Raw genomic sequence first — 24208 nt, forward strand, 5'->3', positions numbered from 1 at the left:
TGGCCGAGCCATCTAAAGCTGATCATACCACAGTTTTGTTCCATATTCCCAATTGGGTCATACCCTCTATGATTGGGGAAGTTGTATGAGGTCACCTTCATGGTTGCACCAGTTTCCAAAAGGAATAAATAATAATAAAATCATTTAAAAAATGATTGCTTATGCCTCATGATACGACCTTTTCGCTTTTGTTTCCGGTGCAGATCTGGCTATCATGACTGTGACATTTTGACTTTAGAAATGCACATTACAAGCGACATTAGAACATGATTGACAGACATTTTCGCTGGATTGACCAGGAGACGTCATACAAGATGAAAAATGTTTCTTTTTATATTTCCTCTTAATACTTGTACCTTTCTCCCAATACCTGATGATGATACAGTTTGCCTGCTGTGCTTCCTCCAAGACTTTAAAATCTCTTTTTTTTAACAGCCTAAGTCAGATCGCATCCTCATCATGGTCACTGTTCCCCAACAAGAGGGCAAGTAAGCGACCTTGATTTCCACTCTGGGAGAAAATGCTGCTGAAATATCAACAGAAAGTACAATTATGCCTTTTGTATCATCCACGTCAAAAGATGCAAGACAGAGAAAAAGCTGCACATGGTGAAATAAATAGGAATGAAGAAGCCAACTCAAGGCTATCCAAACCTTGAGAGACTTAATATTTGTTCCTGAAAAGGGATGACATCCCAAACTACACAATTTAATCAAAACAAAGTTCCAGTGTGTTAATAATCAAATGAAAGACGCACCCTTTTGCCTTTTGAACTACCGGGACTCAAACTCCCGTCTCCTCTCTCGGTTTGACGCTCTCCTCCTCAGAAACAGGCTGTTGGCTGCCCTCTGTTGGGGATTTTATAGGCTCGCTCTCAGATGCTGTCATGGATGAAGCACCGTCCGTGGCAGCAAGATCCTTCGTTTTGGCGTCTGAGGGACTTCCGGAGCGATGGCGGTGGTGCTTGGATTTGTGAGGGCTGGGACTGCGGGACCCAGACTTTGTGATCGCGCCAGTGCTGTCGTCATCTGAGCTTAAGTCAGAACTGTCTGAAGAAGTGCTGTCATGGCCGGATGTGGGAAGCTGGATCTGTAGATATAAAATGGAGAGTAGTAGGCAAAATGAATAAAAACAGAAATACACACTGATTATGGCCCCAAGTAAAACTCTAAAGTTGTAGATTTTTGTATACTATTAGAAACCTTGGCGTTATGGCTGTGAATGGTCATATTTTAATGCTATTGAAGGTAGTAGACGAAAAGGGGCCGATAGGACACCGTCAATGGCAGTCAATGAGTTAAATGATTTGAGGCAAAAAAAAACACATTTTGTGCATGGAAGGATTAGAATTGGACCATTACCTGAAACGGTTCGGTGACACCCACAATGGTGTTCATGTTGTTGCTATAGTAACCCAAGATAAAATCTCCCGAGCCTTTGGGCAGTTCCTCTTCAGTAAAGATGACCTGGAAAAACAATTTGTGATATATTCTTTGAGTATGAGAGAAAGCAACCAGCAGAGCACAGATCCACTTTACCTGTTGTTCTTGTCTGTGATAATCGGCTTCCTCCTGTTTGGCCCACACGTATCCCACGTAGTCTTTGTGATGTTTGAAACCCACCTAAAGCACCACACGCAAAATCACAAATGGCAACAACAACAAAAAAAAACACCATCTGTGAACGCCATTTTTTTTTTAAGTCAGACACACTTTTTAATAGGTTTAACTTTTTTCCTACCTTATACAGTCCGATCCAGTCCCAGGAGCTGCGAGAAAAGTTGGGTGCCATTTTAAACTTGACTATAGCTTCAGCAATACTATTCCACTCATCCTCCACCAAGATTGTGACTAGGGGAACATCCACCTTGTAGGGGAACTGGAGAGGACATTTTCAATCACAATTCTTTGGTTAAATGAGTCATGTACAATGCTCCACAGCATAATGAACATACATATAAAAATATTGACTTTGTGTGTTAGTATCCCCCAAAGGTGTCATCACCTGCAGGGTAAAGATGGAAGAGACGGGTTTATGGTCGCTGACTACGTATTCCATGTGACTTCTGTAGCAGTGCTGCGTTACTTTGGTGCCGCTGGTTAACCCCGAAACAGAACCACGCTTGCCGGCGTTGGGGGCGGACCCCGTAGCTCTCAGGCGCCAGAGGATCCGGTCAGTCCACGCCGGTTTACGTTTCTTCCCACTGTGAGGACGTCATAGGGAATGAAAGGACAAGCTTAGATGACTGACGGCTGCCTTTCAGAGCGATTCTATCAAATTGTTCATGGAGCGACAGAATGTGACCTCATGTGCTCCAGTGAAATGTACATCTACAACCAACCTGGTGTCATACACGTTGGTCCCAACATCAAACTTGTAAGTGGGGGGAAACTTGAGAGGCCCCTCTTGGAATCCCTCCAACACTATCTCACTGTCTTTCGCCATGTTTAACTGGAAGAGCAATAATAAATACCAACATGACTGATTTCTGTGCTAGCTAATAATATAATAATCTAGTAGTTATGGGTCATTTGAGAGCCTCCACAAGTGTTGGACAGTAAAATTGTTCTAGCTGTATAGTATCAATATGTAAAAAAAATATATAATAAAATAAAACAACATTGCATCATTCATTTAAATTGTCATCTTCTATCTGTCCTCAAATTAATCATGCACATACAAACTTTTTCTTACCTGATCTTTTTCCCACATTGTGGACAACTTGTTATTGTCAATGGCCGTTTTTACCACTTGCATTTCCAAGTCATCAATGCGGAAATTGAGGTCACCGAGCCAGAACACCACACTAGAATTAAAAAAAAAAAAAAAACATTTTTGTTCTGGTAATTAGGAAAAAGATAAAAATGTGACCGATGTAGAAAAAAACACTTTTGTCACCTTAAAAATACACTGATTACTAAGACTATATGATCACATAGATGTATGCTTATGTGACGTACTCGTGGTCAAGGACACCAGAGGCAGCTGGGCCTTCAAACTGCTGCTGTTGGAGGATGCTCTCAAAATCCTCCATGCGCTGATCCGAGTTTTCCATGTGAGCCGGTAGGTGGCAGTTGAGGAAGCAGATTGTGTGACCGAACACTGACATACGGGCACTAACTCCACCTTTGTTTCCCTTGAGGCACACAGAGGAAAAAGACTGTATTACAAACCATAAAAATGAATGTATTTCATGAGAATGAAATAGGTGACACGGCTCATTCTTTTACGCGTCTCCGTTTCACTGCTGTTTGTGTAAAAGGGAATGTTTTTTTTGTGAGCTAAGGAACAGAAATGATAAAAAGCACAAGTAGGGGTTCAAAAGACGAGCGTGAGAATATCTTCCCACTGTTACCCCAATTAATTCCGCCTCATTGAATCACAAAAGACACTTGAGTGTGTAAAATGTGTAGAATGTGCTGACGCTCGTCAGGCACTCTGGACAACAGCGGGGTTTAACTTGGAAGTCAACGTTGCATAACTACAGGCCGTTGTTTAGTCAAGAATTTTGCCATGAGGACAATGCGCCTAAATTATCTGCACGTGAATGTGGAATTGAGATTTGCTGTGGCAACAATAGCTTTTAATCAAATACAATGGTGCAGTGGACCTTTTGCCTAACTTTGATGTGTGGAGTTGATTCCCACTTGGTGCTGATTCGATTGTGAGCGCAAATTGTTGTTTGTGTGTATAAAAGTATTTCTGGAGGCCAAATTGATAAGACAAAAATCACCACAATTTGGTTATTAAGTCAATATTCACCAAGAATTATAGCTATATGGTAAATTGCTTTAAGAATCGGGTTTTAATGTCTCTATGACAGCGACTTAGTTTCATATTGGAGTGTAGAGGAAAGAATCGTGTAAGTGTATGTCTCACCCAGTACCCCCCAAGGCCAGTGCGGGTGGTCTCCGTCTGGACTCCACGCAGGAAGGGCAGATGGAAGTACTTGGCAAAAACCAGCAGCAACACACCTTGCATCCTTTGGGAGGTCACCTAAGGACAGCATAGCAGAAGACAGTTATGATTAACAAGCACTTTACATAATTCTAAAAAGTCACAGTATAAATTTGCAATTGGCAGCACCCTAATTCCAACTGACTGTAAAAATTGCGTGAGCTCAGTGGCGACCTTCTCCTGGTTCTGAACCACTTCAGCTCGCAGAATGGTACGTGAGAGCGCAATAACTACTTCAGAAGAAACAATGCACTTGAAGGAGGCGGTTTTCTAGTAAATGTCACTTGTTTGAAGGTCAGTTGTTTCCCTTTTCTCTGATGTGCAGTGGCACCATTTTCTGCATATTTTAATATTTTACAGAAGCACGTGCACAGGTCACAAGTAGCTTCGTGGATAAAACGTGCAAAATGGTTAACGTAAAATAATGCATGCTGTGCTAAGCTCCCCAATGGATATATGCTTTGATTATGCCCACTCCTATTCTCCTCATCCCAACTGCAGGCCAATGAAGCATAATCACACAGTCTGAAATGCCCCGTGGCCGGTAATGGATGCATACATCTCCACGTGACTGAAGACCCTCTTGCTTGTGTTATTTATTACTGGCTCGCAGTATACTTTATTTTCATGATGATATCTACTAAAACTGTGAAGATTACCAACTTTCCCCAACTCTTTTTAGTACGGACATTATTTTTTTCATGCGAATCTAACCATGGCCATAATATCTACCTAAAATACAATTCAGTGTAATTTACAACTATAAGCAGATGAATAAAGAATATCCCTGGTATTGTGTTCCTGTCAATATTGACTATTTTCAAGTTTTGGGTGTGCAAAAATTGTACTTTTTACATACTGAATGAGCATTATTCCTAATTCATGAATCCATAAAATGATAAAATCAAGCCTTGTTTTTAAATTTTAAATCTCTTCATTCGAAAACAAACAGGAATACAAAAGGTAATGAATGAGTCGAATTAGAATCAATGAAGTGGGAAAAAGAGGCCATTGAAATGAAAAACAATTATGATAATTGCAATAATATACGCTTTGTTTACCTGCATGCTTGTTTTCTTCCATGTCAAGGATTATACATTGTTGCATCTCTTTGCAGAAGGCAAATCCATAAGAGGATGAAAATTACCCACACAAACACTACTGATTGATTTTTCAAACCACATTGCACCCAAGAAAACCATCTCCCAGAGCACTTTTATCACTTTCAGCCATTAAAACCATTGCACATCACAGTAGTACAAGTCACAGCGGCCCCACCCTTCATGGCTACACATACTGCATGTCAGAAACTCCCATTGGGATTTGATTATTTCTTCATGTCAACCATACCAGCTACACTACACACAAACATACCAACACCAGTTGGCTGCTGGCCTAACATACCATGATGAAAAGTCAAGCATACTAACATTATATAATAGAATCTTCCACTCAGACTGACCATGAGATTTAGAAGACATCAGTTTTGTTGCCATAGGCCTTCTCAGCACAGACAACATTCTGATCCAAAAATAAAACGGCACCCAGGGAGACATTGTTGCAATCTTAGAGGGCGACAGCTGATTTACGCTCGCATAGATGATTACGCGGCTTGGCATGTTAAGAGTGCGGGCGACAATTCTTTCACAACAGGATACAGGAAACCCACCTACTATACATTCAATGGTATGTCAGTGCGAGGAAAGCACTTAACACGATTATGTTTTGTATACTAACTCCAACTTGACAATGTTCCATGTTTAAGATATTAAGATGTGCTATACAGTCAATATGATAATCAACAAGGTAACTGTGATAAGCAACAATTTATGGGATTCACGCCAATTAAAGAACTACATAAAAAATACAAGGTTCATATTTGAATTTTGATTTAACGGTTTTAAATCAAATTCTTGTATTGAGAACTATTTCTAATATTTTGCTTTAAAAATAAACAAAAAACTCAACTTTAGTCTTGTACTCTGCCAGTTAAGTGCTCAATATGCATCATCAAACCTAAAAATGAAAAATAAAACAAATGATAACTAAAATGACTCAATGAAACAAAGTAAAAAAAATGAAGTATCAATACTGACAAAGAATGCCATTTTTTTTGTCTGCAAAAAAAGATAAATTAAGATACTCAAACAAAGCTTGTGTCACTGTTGTATGTGGTAGTAAACAACGATATGATTATTAAAGCTCAAATCTAGACGGATACATTTTACTAGAATATAACTATTGTTTATGTGGTGTATTTACTGCACTTGCATTACAGGACAATGAATCAACTCTAGAAAAAAACATGGATGTGCAGATGATTAAATTGTAACAGGATTTATAGAGAAATAGGACTACAAGAAGACCAAGCAAGAATGAGCGCTTGACTGTGCCCAACGAGCCTGTCGGAGCACGGAAGATAGCGGACACGCTAACATTACACGCTTGTTATAAATCATCACTCCATTTGCTGCTCAGGGAACAAAATGGGTAGAGGCAGCAGCACCACCAAAGAAAAATGAGGCAACGAGCACGGGCCTCATCAGCCATCGTAAAGCAAATCTAAAGTCAAATAACATTAGAAATAAATGAGCACGTGTTCCTAAGCAGAAACCATTACTGACCAGCACATATCCAAAGGGGCTGAGTCTCTCCATGCAAACTTCGCTCCACTGGTCTGTGAAGAGGACATCTTTCAGTCGTTTGTTAATCATGGAGTTGACTTCCTGCAGTCTTGGAGACACATGACAAAACGCACACGAGGTGAGCAGGAGAGCCATTGATCGTCTCATGGATTAGCATTTACGACAAGACCAATCACCATTAAGGGCCTCAATGTCGGGCCACAACAACACTCACCCGATGATGTACATGTCTGTGTTCCCATCACCGACGTTCAAGCCCAACAAGGAGGTGATGTCGTCTGGAGGTGTGGCTGATCCCACATTCCAAGTGATGATGTGAACCCTGCTGGTCAAGACACTTATCAATCATCTGCTTTTATCACGGTAGAGAGAAAGATGCCTTGGCTATGCGTTATTACTGCATGTCTGCCTCCAGAAATATTTCAAAGGTTAATTATTTGGGAATTGTGTCAATAATTTGCAAAATTGAAAGAGGCGCTCGGTAAAAGTCATTTTGCCTACGGATCCCGTTTGCTTTCGGTGTTGAGTTAAATTTAGGTTTTTTTCAGGCTGAAACTTCTCAGACAAAATATTTAGCTGATGGTGAATGTTGAAGAAAAAATATTTATACACTTTAGATAAAAAACACCAACAAATAGATAGCAGAATTAGAAATGTTTGCATGAACATTAATTTACATCTCCTGCGGACCACTAGAGGGAGATCAGGTCGCTCTAGTGGTACTTGTACTGCTTTAGTGCCTTTGCTATTGAGAAAGTGTGTGGGAGCATAACTTGCCTGAAATCTTCCACATTCTGGGATTGAGTATCAGCTGTGCCAGCCACGGACAGAGCTCTCTGGGCGTGGAGGTTCAAATGAGAAGGTAAAGTCTTCTTGGCAGCTGGATGAGGCACTGAAGCAGCTCTGACCGCATGGTGCCCAGGACCCTTTGGGCCAGATTTGAGACCGGGACGGTCTCCAGAGGTCCTGATAGACTGGCCGGAAGTGGCTTTGGCCCGACTTGTCGCAGCGCCATCTGGTTGGCATCCATCCAGATCATCTTCTTGTGTGGGTTCTTCTTTGGGTTCACATACGTCAACTGAACCTTCTACCCTGGCGCTTCTCTGAGGCCGACGAGGCCTGGCAACAGCAACGGGTAGCCCGGTGGTGGCCTCAGATGTTGAATCTGAGGGTGGTGGAGTGGCACTTTCACGTGTTTTTGTGTTTTCTGCTTCACCGGCTTGCTCTGTTAGCATTTGGCTTTGGATCGGGTTGTCCGGGTTCATTGTCTGTGATGTCTGTCGCACAGAGGAGAAAAAAAATCCATCAGTCCAATTGTGTAGAAGACTTAACACACTGCACAGTATTGCGCCAAATCAGCAAATCCTCCAAGAAACAGTAAGCATCTAAAGTAAGGATTTAATGGGAAAACATTTTGCTTACTCTCCCTCCATGCATAGATACCATTTTATTTGAATGGAATTCAGAAAATATTGAAACAACATCATCAACAACCAGTGCCACAGAACATATAGTGCAGTATTTACAATTCAGTGTGTACTGTAGTATGGTATATTTTTTTTTTCTTTTTTTTTCCCACATACAAGTCAACTGAGTTCACTCCGTTGACCCAACAGGATGCCCTCATTAGTCATTGAGACTCTCCCCTGCCATGTCTTATTCCCTGCTGTCTGAAAACACAGTATGAAATGCTACATAACACACAGCAACACTGTGTGTGTTTTGTAGCGGAATAAAATGAGACCAGTACACACTGCCCCCTTTTTCTTAATATGTCTGCTTTTCCGGCAGAACCAGGGACATGGCTCAGTCACTTTATATCAGCTAGAAGCACCTGACAAACACTAACACATCACACACACCAGGAGAAGCTGCTTCAGTGACAACATGGCACAAGTCCAAAATATAAGAGAGAGTAGTGGTAGCAAATAAGTGTGGGGAAAAAAAACTGAAAGATCATTTAGTCTATTTAATCCTTTAATAATAAATGTATCTCCCATGTTGAACAATGAGAACTCCAACGCACAATGGTGATTTAAATCAGCACCAAGTATGAGAAAATATGATGATCTTGATAAAAAAAAAAAACTTGATACACCGCAAACAATAGAAAACTATTAAGATGCAATCCAATTTTTAATTGTTAGATTCCCTTTACAAATAATTAAAAGACATGATTCTATTCTTGAGGATAAGAGCTAAAACAGTCAATTAACTTTAAGAGCTTGGCAATTGAAGCCTCATTTAAAACTAGAATCAATAGTCTTTTTAATATAATTATGAGTATTGCGTGTCTTGTCAACATCTACAATAGATATGTGAATTAAACAAAAGAACAACAACAAAATGTGGTGTTTCACGACCATGAATGACCTTGAAAAGACGGTCGTGAATTGACGCAGAGCTCCACAGACCCACATGCCGCCCTTATCGTACTCTGGCTCCATGTGTGACTATTCGGGAATGGTGGACAATTGTGCTCACGTGGCAGTGGGTGGGTCCGACTGGATAAGAAAAACCATAGAAGGACAGTTTTGCGAGACATCCCATTTATTGGCTCCTTCGATGTATAAATCACATCCTTGGGGCACAGTCTATTTCTCCAAGATTTAATCCCCATTTCTCTATTTTTATTGTCTGTAAATCGACACATTCCCATCGCTCTGGAGTTCCATTCTACCTACATTCTATGGATTCAATCTCACGGCTGATTTTCGTCACCTAGTTGCTAGGTGTTTTACTTTTATGTTCCATCTCATCTCTTATCTTTTTCACCCTCGTCATCTCACAAGAGGAAGTCCAGAGGTTTGACAAATGATTAACTTCGACTTTTTTCAATCAACACTAGTTCCTGAAAAATGTCATTTATGACACCAATGCCAGGTAGGGAGTAAACAGGGGTTGCAATGAATTAGCATTCAAAACAATGAGTCAAGGCTAAATCATGTCGAGAATGAAGTGGGAATATGACAACATCATTGCAACAGAAGGACATTTTTAGGTCAGGTAAAGCTGAACTGCATACAGTAAAATTAACATTAAACGCTGTTCAAACACCCCGCTATTTTTCCCCTTTTTAAAATGTATGTCACAGCAAGAGCAAAAATATTTTCCACACCGGGAACAGGCAGGACAGATTAGCATTTCCCATTCCACGCACGTCTGCAGACGAGAGAGCGGAACAATTTGATAATAACAAATGTGTCATGCTGTTTACATGCTCGCTCCTGAGGGCAAGGAGAGACAGAAGTGGAGAATGATGTAGAACAACTCAAAGAAGGCTCCATCTAGCTCCATCTAGTCCTGCTGAGAGCCCCAGGTGGATTTCTGACAACAATGATGGCTTTCAATGACTAATGATGGCTATATATTTTAGTTTGTTAGTGGTTAACGAATACTTGCAGGCAGACTACGGCCATTGGTATCTGACAATGCTTGGGAATTGAGCTTATTAGAGTAGCTGTTCGCATAGATGGAGATGCCTGATGTTTAAATTTGACATAGCAGCCAAAAGAAAGTGTTGTCATTTCGGGCCTCCGAGGGCCATGTGTCCCAGTGAGGAGGACATTAATTTTGACCTTCACATATAGCACACTGTAACAGCTAGATATGTCCCTCAGGTCTTAGTGCCGAACCCTTTGAACAATTTTTATGCTATTTGGAACGTCATGTTCCAGATCAGCTGTAGATTTGGTGACAGGATGTCAAATCTAATTAGTACATCGTAAATTGTCGTCTGTGTGTCCATCCGCTTTCTCCAGTGGAAGTCTTAACTCAATTTCCCAAAGCAAATAATGATTGATACTGACTTAGTAGCATCTTTACTTTTTGTAACAAAGTATTTCACTTCATTCTGACACAATTACTTCAGAGCACAATTAATTATGTCATCAATTCTACATGATAAGTACCCTTTTCAATAATCATAATGAAGTAATACACCCCTGGCTAAATTTATCTACGTCCATGAAATTCCAATGAGTTATGAGAAATGTTTTGGCAACACGTTCAAAATCGCAACCTCAGAACTGTATTAACAATGTCAGCAAAAATCCTCATATCAGAAATTTATTGGGAATGTTATTGTACTAGCTAACTGTCAAGAAACACATTAAAAATATCAGCAGACATTGGTATTAAAGCCAGTTTCATTCAATTGTATCCAATTTAGAGACCAAAATAATTGGCCTTGAAGCCTAGATATTGTGGCTCTTGAGAAACCGGATAATGAGTTCTAATTGTCACTCATCTGAGCTGAGGAACTAGAATGCACAGACTAAAACGCGAGTCAAATGCAAGTAAGCACAAGTCTGCAAGATGCTGAGAAACTACACACAAAAGTCACCTGACCGCCCTCCATGTTGCTTCCTGTCAAAATCAAATAAAAGGCATTGCACAAGTAGAACATCTTCCCATCATTTACTTCTCCTGAGGAAGTGAGTGAATGATAATCAGGGCCAATTCAACTCGGATGAAATGAACTACTAAAACAGATGACATCACCTGGCAATTAAAAAAAAAAAACATTAAATGTTTGTATGACACATTAGGTTGCTGCAAACCCTGGCCAACCACACTGCATATAATGCAAATATGTCTTGTCAGGCCCTCATTGAGCCAAACTCTTAGTATGACCCCAGGTCAGGGCTTATTTGTATATCGCGAAAGGAGTGACTAATCGTCCCCGACGGCTACGATTTTGTGAAGCCTAATTACAGAGTGGCTTCAAGGACATTTGAATGATTGGAGAAAGAAGATGAGGGTCATTTGATTCCTTGTCTTGCCATTATGCCATTTGAGTCCAGGCCTATACATTAGATACGAGCAGATAAAAAGCTTGATGGTAAGAACACATAACTATTGTTGAATTATCATTAAAAGCTATTTTGAGCTTTGATTTGATATTCTTTCAGTGTAGCTTCTAGATTATTGATGAATAGACACCCACCCTAGACACTTTCATTTCAAGGTTTGGAAAATATGGAAAGTTTGTCAAGTTACATTAAATATCTAAAAATCTAATTTCCCCAATCTTGACTTGAGCTCACAAAAGTGAATGTCCTGACGGTAATAAAAGATGAGGCCTGATGCAAAAATATTATCTTCAATCATAACTGCAATGTACATCCCTGAATGCTATCAGTATTAAATTACATCGAGGTAGTTTCTGATTGGTTGATTTATTGTCCGATGCAGCAATATTTCAGAAATGATTAAGAACAAGATCAAGCCAGATATTTTCCTGCAGCTGATTTTTGGTATTATCTACAGTCAAGTCACAATAAAATTCCCATTAAAATCTGACACAAAGAATGTTTGTGTGTTTGTGTCTGAATAAAAAATTGCAAGCAGTGCCATCAAGAATATGAAATAGGATTTGCATAAATTATGCACTGTACTGAGCATGCCTGTTGTATTTAAATATCACAGCAAAAACAAAAGCAACAGATCTGTGCACATGAACGACACTGCTAACATTATAAATACAAAGATGACGCAGGCACGCATGTGGGTGTTTATATTCGTCACTTACCTGTTTCGTGCTGATGGTTAAAAGCTGATATTTCTTCAAATGTGCCCCCCAATACCTCCCCTCAGGTTGACCAGTAATGACAAGATTGCTGGTGGCAGCATCGGCATCCCAGCACTTGTCTGTTGTCCTCGATCGAAGAGACTAAAGGGGTGAGGTGGATGGAGACAGTCGGCCAAGGCAGCTGGAAGGAAGGCAGGAAGGCAGGCTACATCTCTCGGGGACCCAACCATCAACACCACCGCCACCCTTGCCACCACCACTACCTCCCTCCTCGTCTTCCTCCGCCTCCTCCCCGCTTAAAGAGACACAAACACCGCTACTGTTACCGCCGAGTGTCCTTCAAACCGGTCTTTATTCTACACTACTTCCGGAACCCACCGTTGAAGGACACTCGTCTCCCCGATCCGCACCGTGACACCGACTCTGCACTCGACCCTCACAGTCAAGTCACATCAACGGCTTCCGTTTATGAGTGAGCCGATCGTCGACTGCAGGCCGGGGCATGATTGGACCGAGATAACAGAAACTAAGGCGTCTATACGGTGGCGATTGCTCGACGGTGAAGTGAAACCACACTGCCCTCGGGTGGTCATCATTGGGAAGTGTAGAGTCATCACTAAGTGACAGTGGAAGTCACTGTGAAAAATAAATGAAGTTGAAACCCCAAGTAGACTTGATCATAAGTTTCATAACACAAAAATAGCAATATGCATTCACTAACACTCAGATCCCTAACATTTTAAGGGTGATTGGCCACAAATAACAGAGTAGTAGCTATTTTAAGCTATATTAGCTATTAATCGTATCTGACGGAAACAAGTGCAGCACCAAGAATAAATGCAAATGTATTGCTAGAATACACTCACCACATTGTGTTCTGATCTGGGCACAGATGACAAGAGCAATTAAATAATAATATACTCAATCAGCCACAAGACAAAAATGTCAAAAATCCAATACATTCTGGCTCTGAGGATCAATGGGTAAAAATACCATCAATATACTTCTAGAATTTCACTGCGATCGGTTCACGATTATACATGGAGCATCAATTTTAGTCAGTGGGCTCCCCAAGAAGAACAGCAACTAAACTTGTCAGATCTCCCAGCGGGCGGTGCAAAAACACGTGTTGTTATCGTAATAATTGGAAGGGGCGTGGCTGTGCTGACCTCTTGGAGTTCAAGCCTGCTTTTTCTTGGGCGACATCATGGACTCCGCCCACTTTCTTTTGCTGGAAAACCTTGACGTGGCACGCGATCCGGACGTGACATCAGCACGACGGCTTGTCTTCACTTCTGATCTCGGATCTTCATCAGGTTGCAGCATCTTGCAATCGCAGCGATGTGGCTGATCTTTCTCAGCCTGATCTCCTTCACGTCCTCCGAAGTGGACATCAACAAGCTGGACGGCTTGGCTCGAGCCAGGGTGGAGGTATGCAACATTACTCGGGTGGCTTGCAAGATCAGGAAAGAGCGATCGAAAGGAAATTTCTGCGCTTCGGACGGCCAATCAATACGTGGAAAATCAATCAAAATGAAATCTAATGCAAGTGCGATTCACTCTTTAGAGTAGACATCATGTCCCGAGTTACTTACACGTTTGGGTCTGGAAAAGAAAACGGTCATAAACAGTTATAATTACCCATTGTAGTGGTTTCGCACTGGGTTTTGTGTGCGTGTGTGCTCGATTTCTTACACGTTAACGAATGTACTGTAATGAAATACATATATATTTTTGAATGCCTTTGTCATTATACAGGTATAATGGGATATGCATGAATAATACGCCCCCCCTAAAGTAGTGGGAATATATTGTTGTTGGATATCTGGCTTGCCTCCACAATTGAACAAAAGCATGCCACTTGCCCCTTTTGTTGGTCTGGGAACGCCCGGAACTTGAAACCAATTCTTCCCTTTCCCTAAAGTAGGTTGGTTGCCTTTCCCGCAGGGAATGAAAAGCATGAATAGAAATTATACAATCTCACAAAAATGAGGGTTTTCTGCCCTTGGGCACATTCTTGGGTGAGCTTGAAATAAAATAGGAGCCTTGAAGTTTAAGAGCAAAATTCCCCGCGTTCATGACAAAAAAAGCATCTTTTTTTTTATTTAACACTATTACGCTTTTGTTTGTAACCTACTAACGACACCAAAAAATGTGGGTGGATACTGGAGTACCCAAAGAAAACCCACAGACAGAACATGCAAATTCTATACCGTGAAAACCTCCCTGTGATCGAACACTCGTCAACAATGTGTTTCTATAATATTTCTTTCCAGTCATGCGGTGGATGACAGTTGAATAGGCTCAGAGAGGTAAGATTTGTTCCGTAAGATGACATGACAGTCTATAACAAACACTGCTTATTAAATATGTTAAATCATGTCACTCTTTGTTTACAGGTCAAAGCCTTTGTGGTCGACGACATCCCTCTTTAGTATCCTTTCCAGAAGTACTACACCTTTACAAATCAGTCATAAATATATGTATAGACAATTGTTAGTGGATTCTTTTGATGCACATCTATTAGGGGTTTGTTTTTTTTATAATGTGGTTTTAAGGCCTGCCAACGAAAAGATGTGGGACATAAAGCAAGGCTATTTTTTGTTCCGTTTTATTTAACAGTTTGGCTCCAAATGTATATTAAATGGTATGAGTCAGTGTATACTTCAGCACAGCCATGTGCATTATTGTACACTGCACAATCCTTGACCAGAACCCTTCAGCCATAACCTTGTGATGAAGCACATTCCCGGGGCCGATCCTGAGCTAGTCCTCCTGAACCATTATTATGAGGAGCTTCAAGTAAGTACTGTTCAATCGGCAAATGTTAGGGCCCAAAATAGTATGCTAATATTTTCGCCTTTTTAGCAATCTGAGCAGTTGAGTAGTTTTATTTTAAACTCATCAATTTTTTTGTCCTCAGAGAATAGCCTTGTCTGACATGACGCGCAATGAGATCAATGCGCTTTTAGGCAAACTGGGTTTCTACAAGAAGGCTGAGGCCAACAGCGAAGTGCCAGAGGAGTTTCGCTTCTCCCCCGCCAAAGATAGCCCCTTTGCAAGTGAGTCAGTGTACAAGGCCGCCACTCCAACCGGCGCCCCCTCAGAACCGGAGCACACTGACTTATAACAATGCTACAATATGGGAATACTGCTAGACAAGCCTACCAGAATCTGGAATAGACGAGGAACACTCTTCAGTAACGACGACCATTGATTGACAGTGTACCGTTTTGACTCTTAAGAACGCCTCACTTGTGTCCGCTTGTGCTTGCTTCCGACCCATCGAATGAAGCTCCAGGCAAAAAATCTGCTGATTGGCCTGATGCTGATGCTACTTGTGGGTAGGCAGGTAAATACAAAAAGATTCATGTGTCACCACTGAAGAAGAACCTTTTTTTTTTCTTAAATAACATTATGGTCTTAAAGAGAAACCAAACCTGATTTGCTGTTACAGGTTTACTGAAACACTTGTTTAGTTGCAGAATGTGACATTTAGATCATAAAGACCACAAAACTTTGTTTCCTCTGCTTTAATAAATTCACATTGAAGTGCGCTTGGTGCACAGAAACATGAAATTGTGTTTGAGCTCTTGTGGAAAGTCTCTTATCTTGGTAGTTCTGAAATATTAAATATTTGTCTCCGTTTTCTTAAGATCTACAGAACAGAGTCAATACATTTTGTTTCATCCAAGATCTTGAAACACTGCAAACTATAGATATGAAAACAACTTCTAATAATGTTTAAGAATATCTTTTGCTGTAAAATATACATTGGTTAGTTGTTTGAACAGAACTGAATCTCATCAGAACATCACTGTGGTTTTCCGCCTCCAAAATCTTCCTTTTTTCTCCTAATAATTCATTATTTTAAACAAACATGCATATTGACGATGGTGTCAAGATTAATAATCTGTCATCTTGACACACAAAGACAGTACACAAGTTTAGTCCAATCCTGATGCCTATTTTCAGTAGCACAGCTGAGCTTACATTGATATGAATACAGATTTAAAGCCATTAAAAAATAACCTCAGTGTGAATGTATTAAAATATTAATTAAACACAAACACCCCAAGGAAAATAATTTAAATCTTAATATAAGGATCGGAATTGAATCGGTAGGGAAATAAAATTTGAAGTACCAACATTAAACAGAAATACCGCAGCATGATACTTAGTTTAGTTGGACTAATGACATTGAAATACAATAACAAATGTATAAATAAGTTAAATAGCGAAGTAGTGTGTGTCACTAGCATTGGTATGACTGAATTTTAAACAGGAACAAAATGTGTGGGTGTTCTTTAAAAAAATGGGGAGAAAAAGGTTATACATATTTAAAAGATAGCTTCTTTAAAACTATCATTCTGGGAGGGAAAGAGCAACATAGCTGACAGAAATATTTAACACACTCACGCACACAATCCTCCCTGCGTTGTTCATTAGCGAAGGTGTGACCCGCCACACCGAGGTTGAACGTTTTTCCACATCGGTCAAAGGTCATAAGGTCGACCCATGGCCATCTCGTGCCTGCGAAGGTGGTTGACCAAAGACTGCACGTAGGTGAATACACACTTGGAGTCGGGTTTCCTTCCCATGATCATCATGTCCTCCACTTCCAGCAGAGGCATGCACTTGGCGAACGTCCTGGGGAGACAGAAAGCGTGAGCGGGACGAGGACGGCGTCTGTTTTGCTGGCGAAAATCGAACTACCACATGAGACGTATAGTATGTAGCTAATCAATTACTAATGGTAAATTTGAAATTGTTCGTAGGGATCGAAATATAGTGTCTAAATTCAAAACAAGGTACAGTAAAGCATTACACACCTTCGCCACCTGGTGTCAGTATCCGTAGAAAATGTACTGTATATCATAAATGGCAAAGACATAGCGTCTGCCCTACAGCATGAGAACATACTGCAAACATCAACATCTTAAAATGAGTCCTGGATGAGTCATCCAGTTTAGGCATGCACCACAGGCATTCACCATTCCTGCTTTTAAAAGCATCTTTAAAAGGTTTTGAAAGCCTAATGCATAAACACGTGTAAACTATCACTTGATTAAGAGAAAACCACAAACTTTCCGAAGATTTTTTCCCCCCTCCCTGTTTTGTCTCCGACGCTGTCTGTTTGAAACATATGAAAACATTTGTTCCTTTAAGAGTGTTTAAGAACAGGTCGGCCTAGCCAGATGCTGCAGCCCAATTTTGGAAAATTTGCACTAAAGGACATGTGCATACCATAGTTGGCTCTTTTCCTCAGAAAATGGACAACATGTCTTCCTTGAATATAAATTTTGCTCACAAAACGTTCACATATTTTATGATAACCACCCGAGGCTTTGTTTTCCCTCTCTCACCATGCGTTCACTTTTAGGCTCGGGTGCGACTTTAGGAGGAGTTTTTGGTTTTAACCAGGCCCTTGGTCACCAGACCCCTGTAGAACTCTTGCAGGTACGTGTACACACACTTCCAATCGGGCTCGCGCATCTTCACCATGTCATCCACGTCCAACAGCTGCGGACAGTCCAAAAGTTTCCTGCGCCCGGCAAAGAACGGGAAGATGGAGACGGACAGAAAAGGAGGAAGAAAATGACAGAGGGATGGAAAAAAGGGTATAGAAACACAGAGGGAGGACAACAACAGGTGGGAAAGACATTAAGGACATAATACAGATAATGCAGTGAGCAGCCATGATACATCAGTGGACAGACATCAAACAACATAACGTTTTCAGTGTTCATACAAACTAGCGTTGTGTTCACATGCTTTATCAACATAACTATATTCTATCACACACGTGGCATACAGTACAAAAAACATAAAAAGATAAACACAAATATCAAATGAGCATTGAGTGATGGTGATGTAGTCTTTTTCTTTGTTATTTTGGCTAAACAATACAATTGTAAAAGTGACTAAAAGCACATTTGTGAATGTGTGTGTGTATGTGTGTGACAACAAAATGCAAGTGGGGCAGAACATGTGAAGCGTGCACATCCATACACACAAGCACACAAATGGTGACTGTGGTTGAGTGAGAGTCTAGAAATCATGGGGATGTGGTGCACGTGGGTGACGTCACAGGTATATATGATATGATAAAACGACAGGGGGATTCGAAATGATGTGGGAAAAGGAGAAGAGAGCAGACGATTCCGCAAAAGGCTGAAGGTTGGATGTTTGGAGGGATTTTTTTTTAGACCTGGTAGTTCACCGAGTTACCTTCAAGTCTGTAGTTTAGCAAGGTGATGAGATGGCGGGAGTCACGGTGGGGACTTGTGTAAGACAGATGAGGAAAGGTGGTTTAGGGGTATTATTTTAGTAGTAGTTGACCGGCTAAATTTGCCTTGTGTTGATATAGTTATTGTCCTTGCTTAATATTTCAAAAGTTTCCATTCCGACAATGCTTATTGACTATTTTACTTCCCAATTTAAGGTCATCTGTTTAATATGCAGCGTGAATCTGTCAGTCAGAATGCTATGTAATCTATAAAGACACTATGCTAATGACCTTTTTAATATATTATATCAAAATCCCTTTAATGCCATAAACAAACAAGTATTTTTATAGTGAATTTGTTGGTTCCATTGCCATGTGATGTATTCATAAGCCCCTGAGAAAACCAAAAAATAATTCATATGTATGGGAAAGGCCTGCAGTCAAAACATCAAATGGAAATAATAACGGTCTTTTTTTCTGCTTTTTGATGATGTATTCTGTTATTGCATGCGTTTCTAGCCTTGAAATGCCACGTTAGAACTCCCATAAATTGAGAATGTAGCTATGCTGTTGAATGTGTAAACAAAGGCGCTGTATTCGCTTGGCATTTTAACGTGCAAATCCACTGCTTTTGAAACTCATAAACACACAGTTTTACGGCTTTCTTTCTTGCCCCTTATGTTTTGTGACTAAATATGGTTAAAAAAAACAATAACGGAAAAGCATGTATCAGTCATTCACCATCGACTCAGTCAACCGTGTTTGGACTCACTCTGCGTTACTGAAGGCCACCTCAAAGTTGTGCCTGCGGTTGCTGGGAATCAAGGTGCTGTAATCAAAGGCCTCTGGAAAGAAATTGTGTACCAGTGCACAGAATGCCATGCCGTCACTCCAGCTGGATGAAAAGTTTTGTATATCCACATGCTGTTCGAGAGACAGAAGACAGAGTCACTTAAGTGATGGAAACATTCTTCGGATGCTTAGATATTATCCCGGCCAAGGGTGCATTAGCAGGTTGGGCTCGGCTTTTTATTGGGTGGCAGAAAAGGAGAGTGGCGGGTTTTGGCGACCCACCTCGTATGAGCGCGTCTTGGCACGACACCAGTCGAGCAGCATCTGCTTGATGGAGTTGGCGTTAGGAACACCAAAGCTGGTGGAACGTTGCACTCTGTTTACTTTGGAGACGGCCTGATGGGGGCTTAAGACCAAGGTTCGTGTCAATCATCTTTTTTACATTATTTGCTCAGTCGGTCTCAGTGTTTATCCTCACCCGCCTCCCTCCTTCTCCAGCTTCTCGATCATGGCTTTGCGGGCCTGCATGGCTGAGGACTTGGGCAAAGTCTGCGCCCTCATCAGCTCCTTGCGCCTCTCGGCTTGCCTTCGCTCCACCGCGGCCAACCCGCCGCTGCGAGACGATGACTCATCTTCACGATCAAACACACTAAAAAAAAAAAAAAAAAAACGTGTAAACATTCGTGAGGAAAAGATCAGTGTTTCAACTATAGGCTTAATAGATGACAAACAAAACACTTTTCTACACACATACAACTCACCTTCCTACTTTTTTGCTTGCATTTGAGGAGGATGAAGATGAATAGCTAAAGGATTTAGACTGGACCGTTCCTCCTAAAACGTAATAAGAATGTTTCAAGAAACCCAAATGATATATGAAGTGCATATGAATGAATGAATTTTGGAAGTCATAAGAGAGAATAAGGGGAAACTCACTGTCACTTTTCTGCATGTAGCTGGACTCAACAACAGTGCTGCGAGATGATCTACTGCCATCATCTAAACAAAAAAAACACTGAATTTGGATCATTGAAAACTGTAGTTCTTAATGTTTTTCACAGGATTAATTCAATGGCATGGTTTTAAGGGGGAAAAAAGACATGGAAAATGTACCAGACTGAGCAAAACGGTCTGTCTTGGTGACTTGGCTAAGGGTGCTGCCATCCGCAGACTTCTCCACCTTCCTCATCACCACTTCTCCGACTCCAGCACGACTCTTGTTTGAACGCTCGTCCCTTTGTTGCCGGAGCTCTTGGAGACGAGTCTCGCGTTCTTTTTCTCTCTGGTCTATAGAAAAAAATGACAAAACAGAGTCAGGGGATTAAATTAGCAGACAAAATAATCAGCAGAAGATGAAACGGCTTATTGAATATCGGCACAAATGAACATGAAGACCTTTTTGTCGTGATTGGCAAACACTACTCTAAAACAAACCAAAAAGAAGATTAAAAAAAAACTCATGCATCACCCTAACTTGCAATGCACAATAAAGGGATATGCACCTTGCTGCATTGTAAGTCTTGAAAAATGATGGGATGGTGCAAAAATCACATGCACACAAAATAAATTCTGTAAGTAAAATAGCTGTTAAACTGCACTGCAAGCCAACCAATCCTACCTATTTCCTCTTGAGTACACCCCAACATGGCCTCTGAGAGCAGAGTGGATAAAAATATGTTCCAAATGACCACAAACTCATTAAAAAAAGGGAACAAATTTTGCCCTGGCGACTCTTGGTAGTAAATTAGATCGAAAAAAAAGAAGAGCTATTCTTTCATTACCTCTCTTTTTCTTACGAAGGTCCCGCATGGCTGCCCGGATCATTTTCCTCTCCTCGAAATCTTTGGACTCATCAAGCTGTTGGATGATATACAAGTAATTACAAAGAGGGGTTAGTCCTCACACGGCGGGGGTCGAAATTGTTTACACATACTGCACTGATGACAAAGTGCCAACAGACAGCAACAGTCTGGGAATTTTCCAAATATAGCCCAGTTGATGGGATTTACTGCACATACACTAACCCTGTTTGTATCTGTTGTATTTGTAATTAAGTAGGCTTATAAATCATTCCAAATTACAACTCGGGTGCGAAATACCATTTTATCGAGAAGCTCTTCATCCTCGATGGCAGCCAACTGGTCAGCGTTTAGTTTTGCAGAACACTCCTCAGGACCCGACTGAATTGTGGAACCGTTTGGGATGTGCACTTGAACTGAAGGCCCGGATGAAAACATTGTCTCCGTGGCGGCGACAGGCTCCGTCTCCATCTGAACGAGATAAAACATGCATAATGAGGGCTGCAGAGTTACTTTTGAAAATGTTTTTATTTTTGAATTGTGACCATAGATGGATTTTACAGTTTCCTAGCCTCAAGTGCAGCTTTTATCATTATTCCACAGGGGTGATATTAAAGAAACACAAGTACAGTCTGTTGACATTTATAAAGTAATAGGCACAGGGGAATTTAGGTGAACACCATAATAGGCCCGGATCAAAGGCTACATCTTTCCCTCCTTCTGATAATCTCTTCTAAGAAAAAGACTCCCCGCTCCACGTAGTAGCTCTTTATTTGTTCCACTCTCTTGCTCCGTACGGCCTTAGCAGAAAGAGAGACAGAAAGGACAGGAGAGTAAGTTGGTCATTAAGTGTGACGGGCAGTGCGTTTGCAAATGTGACATAGCTGCCAGGAGGTCACTGTTTACTTGACACCATTCAACCTAGCGGATGGGAAAACGGACAATAAGAAGAAGTGGAAGTCATTCTAAAATTTTGCACCAAGTGGAGAGTTTTCAGCTACCAACTATAGTAAAAAAAACCCACAAGAACGAAAAGAACATTCTTTTGACCAAATAAAGAGAATGAACTTGTGCACAAATCTGACGTGTTGAATAATGTGGTAGATGAAAACATGGGCTCAGCGCCAATGGTAACAAAAAAAGGAGAAAAAAAAGAAGGATAAATTTACTTTTGAGCCTGGTTGTAAAGCATAAATATAGAAAAATAAACACTTCAAAGCACACCTAGCTGCTGGATAAAGCTGGAAATCCAAAGTTGGTTGCAGTTGGAAAAAACAAGTCTATAATAAGACAGCAGGCTTTTCTTAGGATACAAAACGTATCACACTTAATAACCGAATATAATGTTCTTTTCAACAAGTTGTACTGTAGTTTTCAGTAACTGCTTTTTACATAATATGAAGCTGGGAAAGATTAGAGATGAGGAAACTACCTTGGTGTAGTTGTTGGGAAGGAAACGCCTTAGGCGGTTACCAAAGTATATTCAGTGACCATGAATCCTAAACAAAACCCCTCTTCACATAGTTCTGAATGTCTGTGGAAGACCACTGTAACTACAGCATGTGCTTTAGGCATTGTGGGTCAGGCTCCAGATATAACTCAAACAACTGTCATCATCCACTTTTCTATAAAGGCCCCAGCCTGGCCAGGTTTCCTCAAAGTGTAGAAAAGCCGCTAACGTGTGATCACTGTTGACCAAAGCTGTGTGAACTTGTGGCCCCTGAGACTGGGTGGACGAGAGTCACTTGGACATAAGGAATGTTTGGGTTGCAGTGAGGCCAAACAAGGCCTTTGAGTTCAGCAAAGAGAATGTGCAGAATGGTAGAAAGGAAAAAAAATCTGAGCAATTTTGGTGACGCAACTCAAATTTAAGGCAGCTTGCCAAATTCGGTGTTGTAAGTTGAATGGAGTTGTGAAGAAAAAAAAGTTATTTTGTGAGATCAAACATTGAACATTTTAACAGTCCTCTAAGTCCATCTCCTGTTAGGTAGGTAGCACCAGTCAGATGCTCAAAATAAACCTGTCATTATGGGCCTTTTCAGAAATATTGCACTGTTGTCGCCATAACTCTAACGATAACCAGCCAAGATCTATTCAGTACTTGAGAATATCGGGAGGTGATTTAAAAAAAAAAAAAAAAGAACTTTAAGATTAAAACAGTTTCATTAATGGTGCGGGGTTAAAAACAAGTCATGGCTTTTGCCAACACTGCTACCAATAGGCTGCAATGACCTTCAAAACCAGAACTCTCTTACAATTAAACACAGAGGTTATCATGTGTACCGTGTTGCTGTTCCCTGAAGTGTTTCCAATGAGGGAGGGAGCCGAGAGTGAGCGGCAGGACGCAAAGGCTGGAGGGTGAGAGACTGGTCCTGGCTCGGGCTCCAATGCCGGTTTTGTGTCGGGATGTTTTGAAGCAGATTCCGGGTCTTCTGTCCTATTTCCACTTTCCGGGGTTTCGACAAGGGGTTGACTACTTGAATTTTCCTCACAGGCTGTATTAAACGCATCACTCTGCAATGGTGTATCACTCGATGGTGAAATGGAGATGACACCTTGTAAAAGCTCAGGAAGCCCCATTGCCTGGCAAAGAGCCTCTACTTGCTTCACCAACCTGTCCTGTTGAATCCTCAAGCTCAAGTTCTCCTCTTGCAAACTGCTCAACATTTGGGCCAAAGGCACCACTTGAACTTCGGCTTGGTCGAGCCGTACATCCACTTGCTGTCTAAATTCCTTGAGGTCAGCATGGATCTCCTCCACCACACTTCTAAGTGCTTTTGCAAAATTCCTCTCACCAAACTGCTCTTCGTCATAGTCTTGCTGCGAAAGGAGGTCACCAATGACCTCCTCTAAGCCAGATGCCGAACAAGGACTATCTGGGCCACCTAATGCCTCTGGTCCCTCAGAAGCTGGTAAGAAGTCCAAGTCAACCCCAGGCATCTCAGCAAAAACTAGCTGACTGGTTGACACCAGAACTTTCAGCTCCTTCAAAAACCAGGGTTCCCCCTAAAAGCGTCAAAGTAAAATGTATTCCGACTAAATTCAGGTTTTGATTAAAAAAACAAACTGCCTGTAAGTGTTCTTTCTCTTTTTCTAAGACCTGTCATATAGCACATGTTCTTTATACAGCCCACAAACCAGCCCTCTTCAATAGCACATTGTGTGCCAACCAATGAGCATGTAAGGAATCTCACAGTCAAGGCAACAGGACTCCCAACCCCTTTTTCCAGGTGACCCACACATGCCTATTTTT

The 24208-nt window shown here is 41.0% G+C and overlaps 2 protein-coding genes and 1 pseudogene across 4 annotated transcripts in view; 1 reads left to right on the plus strand and 2 right to left on the minus strand.

The window, feature by feature from the left end:
• Nucleotides 1–428: 428 nt before the first annotated feature.
• LOC144195094 (phosphatidylinositol 4,5-bisphosphate 5-phosphatase A-like) lies at nt 429–13217 on the minus strand. Of its 2 annotated transcripts, XM_077714477.1 has the most exons (15): nt 13002–13216; nt 12514–12771; nt 12136–12430; nt 7380–7879; nt 6817–6924; nt 6582–6690; nt 3880–3996; nt 2961–3136; nt 2695–2806; nt 2342–2451; nt 2005–2203; nt 1741–1878; nt 1539–1622; nt 1362–1466; nt 429–1089 (listed from the first exon to the last, which is right to left on the minus strand). In XM_077714477.1, the coding sequence occupies exons 4-15, from the start codon at nt 7865–7867 to the stop codon at nt 784–786; spliced, it is 2052 nt and encodes a 683-aa protein (XP_077570603.1). In that variant the 5' UTR covers nt 7868–7879; nt 12136–12430; nt 12514–12771; nt 13002–13216; the 3' UTR covers nt 429–783. The 2 variants fall into 2 exon arrangements, with proteins under 2 accessions (XP_077570603.1, XP_077570602.1); XM_077714476.1 differs by having other exon boundaries at nt 1362–1622; nt 13002–13217.
• A 95-nt stretch (nt 13218–13312) lies between these two features.
• Nucleotides 13313–15714, plus strand: LOC144195095 (selenoprotein M-like). Its single transcript, XM_077714479.1, has 5 exons — nt 13313–13566; nt 14412–14447; nt 14535–14569; nt 14859–14937; nt 15059–15714. Exons 1-5 carry the CDS (start codon nt 13477–13479, stop codon nt 15263–15265), a joined length of 447 nt encoding a protein of 148 aa, XP_077570605.1. The 5' UTR covers nt 13313–13476; the 3' UTR covers nt 15266–15714.
• LOC144195093 (smoothelin-like) overlaps nt 15580–24208 on the minus strand; it is a 35460-nt pseudogene continuing 26831 nt past the window's right edge. The window contains exons 11-21 of the transcript XR_013326046.1: nt 21256–21426; nt 20938–21013; nt 20775–20807; nt 20270–20443; nt 20093–20155; nt 19918–19990; nt 19635–19805; nt 19439–19562; nt 19137–19288; nt 17502–17680; nt 15580–16785 (exon numbers count right to left, since the gene is read on the minus strand). The product of XR_013326046.1 is annotated as a smoothelin-like (transcript). The remainder of the gene's footprint in view (nt 16786–17501; nt 17681–19136; nt 19289–19438; nt 19563–19634; nt 19806–19917; nt 19991–20092; nt 20156–20269; nt 20444–20774; nt 20808–20937; nt 21014–21255; nt 21427–24208) is intronic.

This window comes from Stigmatopora nigra, chromosome 4, assembly GCF_051989575.1.
Source record: "Stigmatopora nigra isolate UIUO_SnigA chromosome 4, RoL_Snig_1.1, whole genome shotgun sequence".
Taxonomy (NCBI): Eukaryota; Metazoa; Chordata; class Actinopteri; order Syngnathiformes; family Syngnathidae; genus Stigmatopora; species Stigmatopora nigra.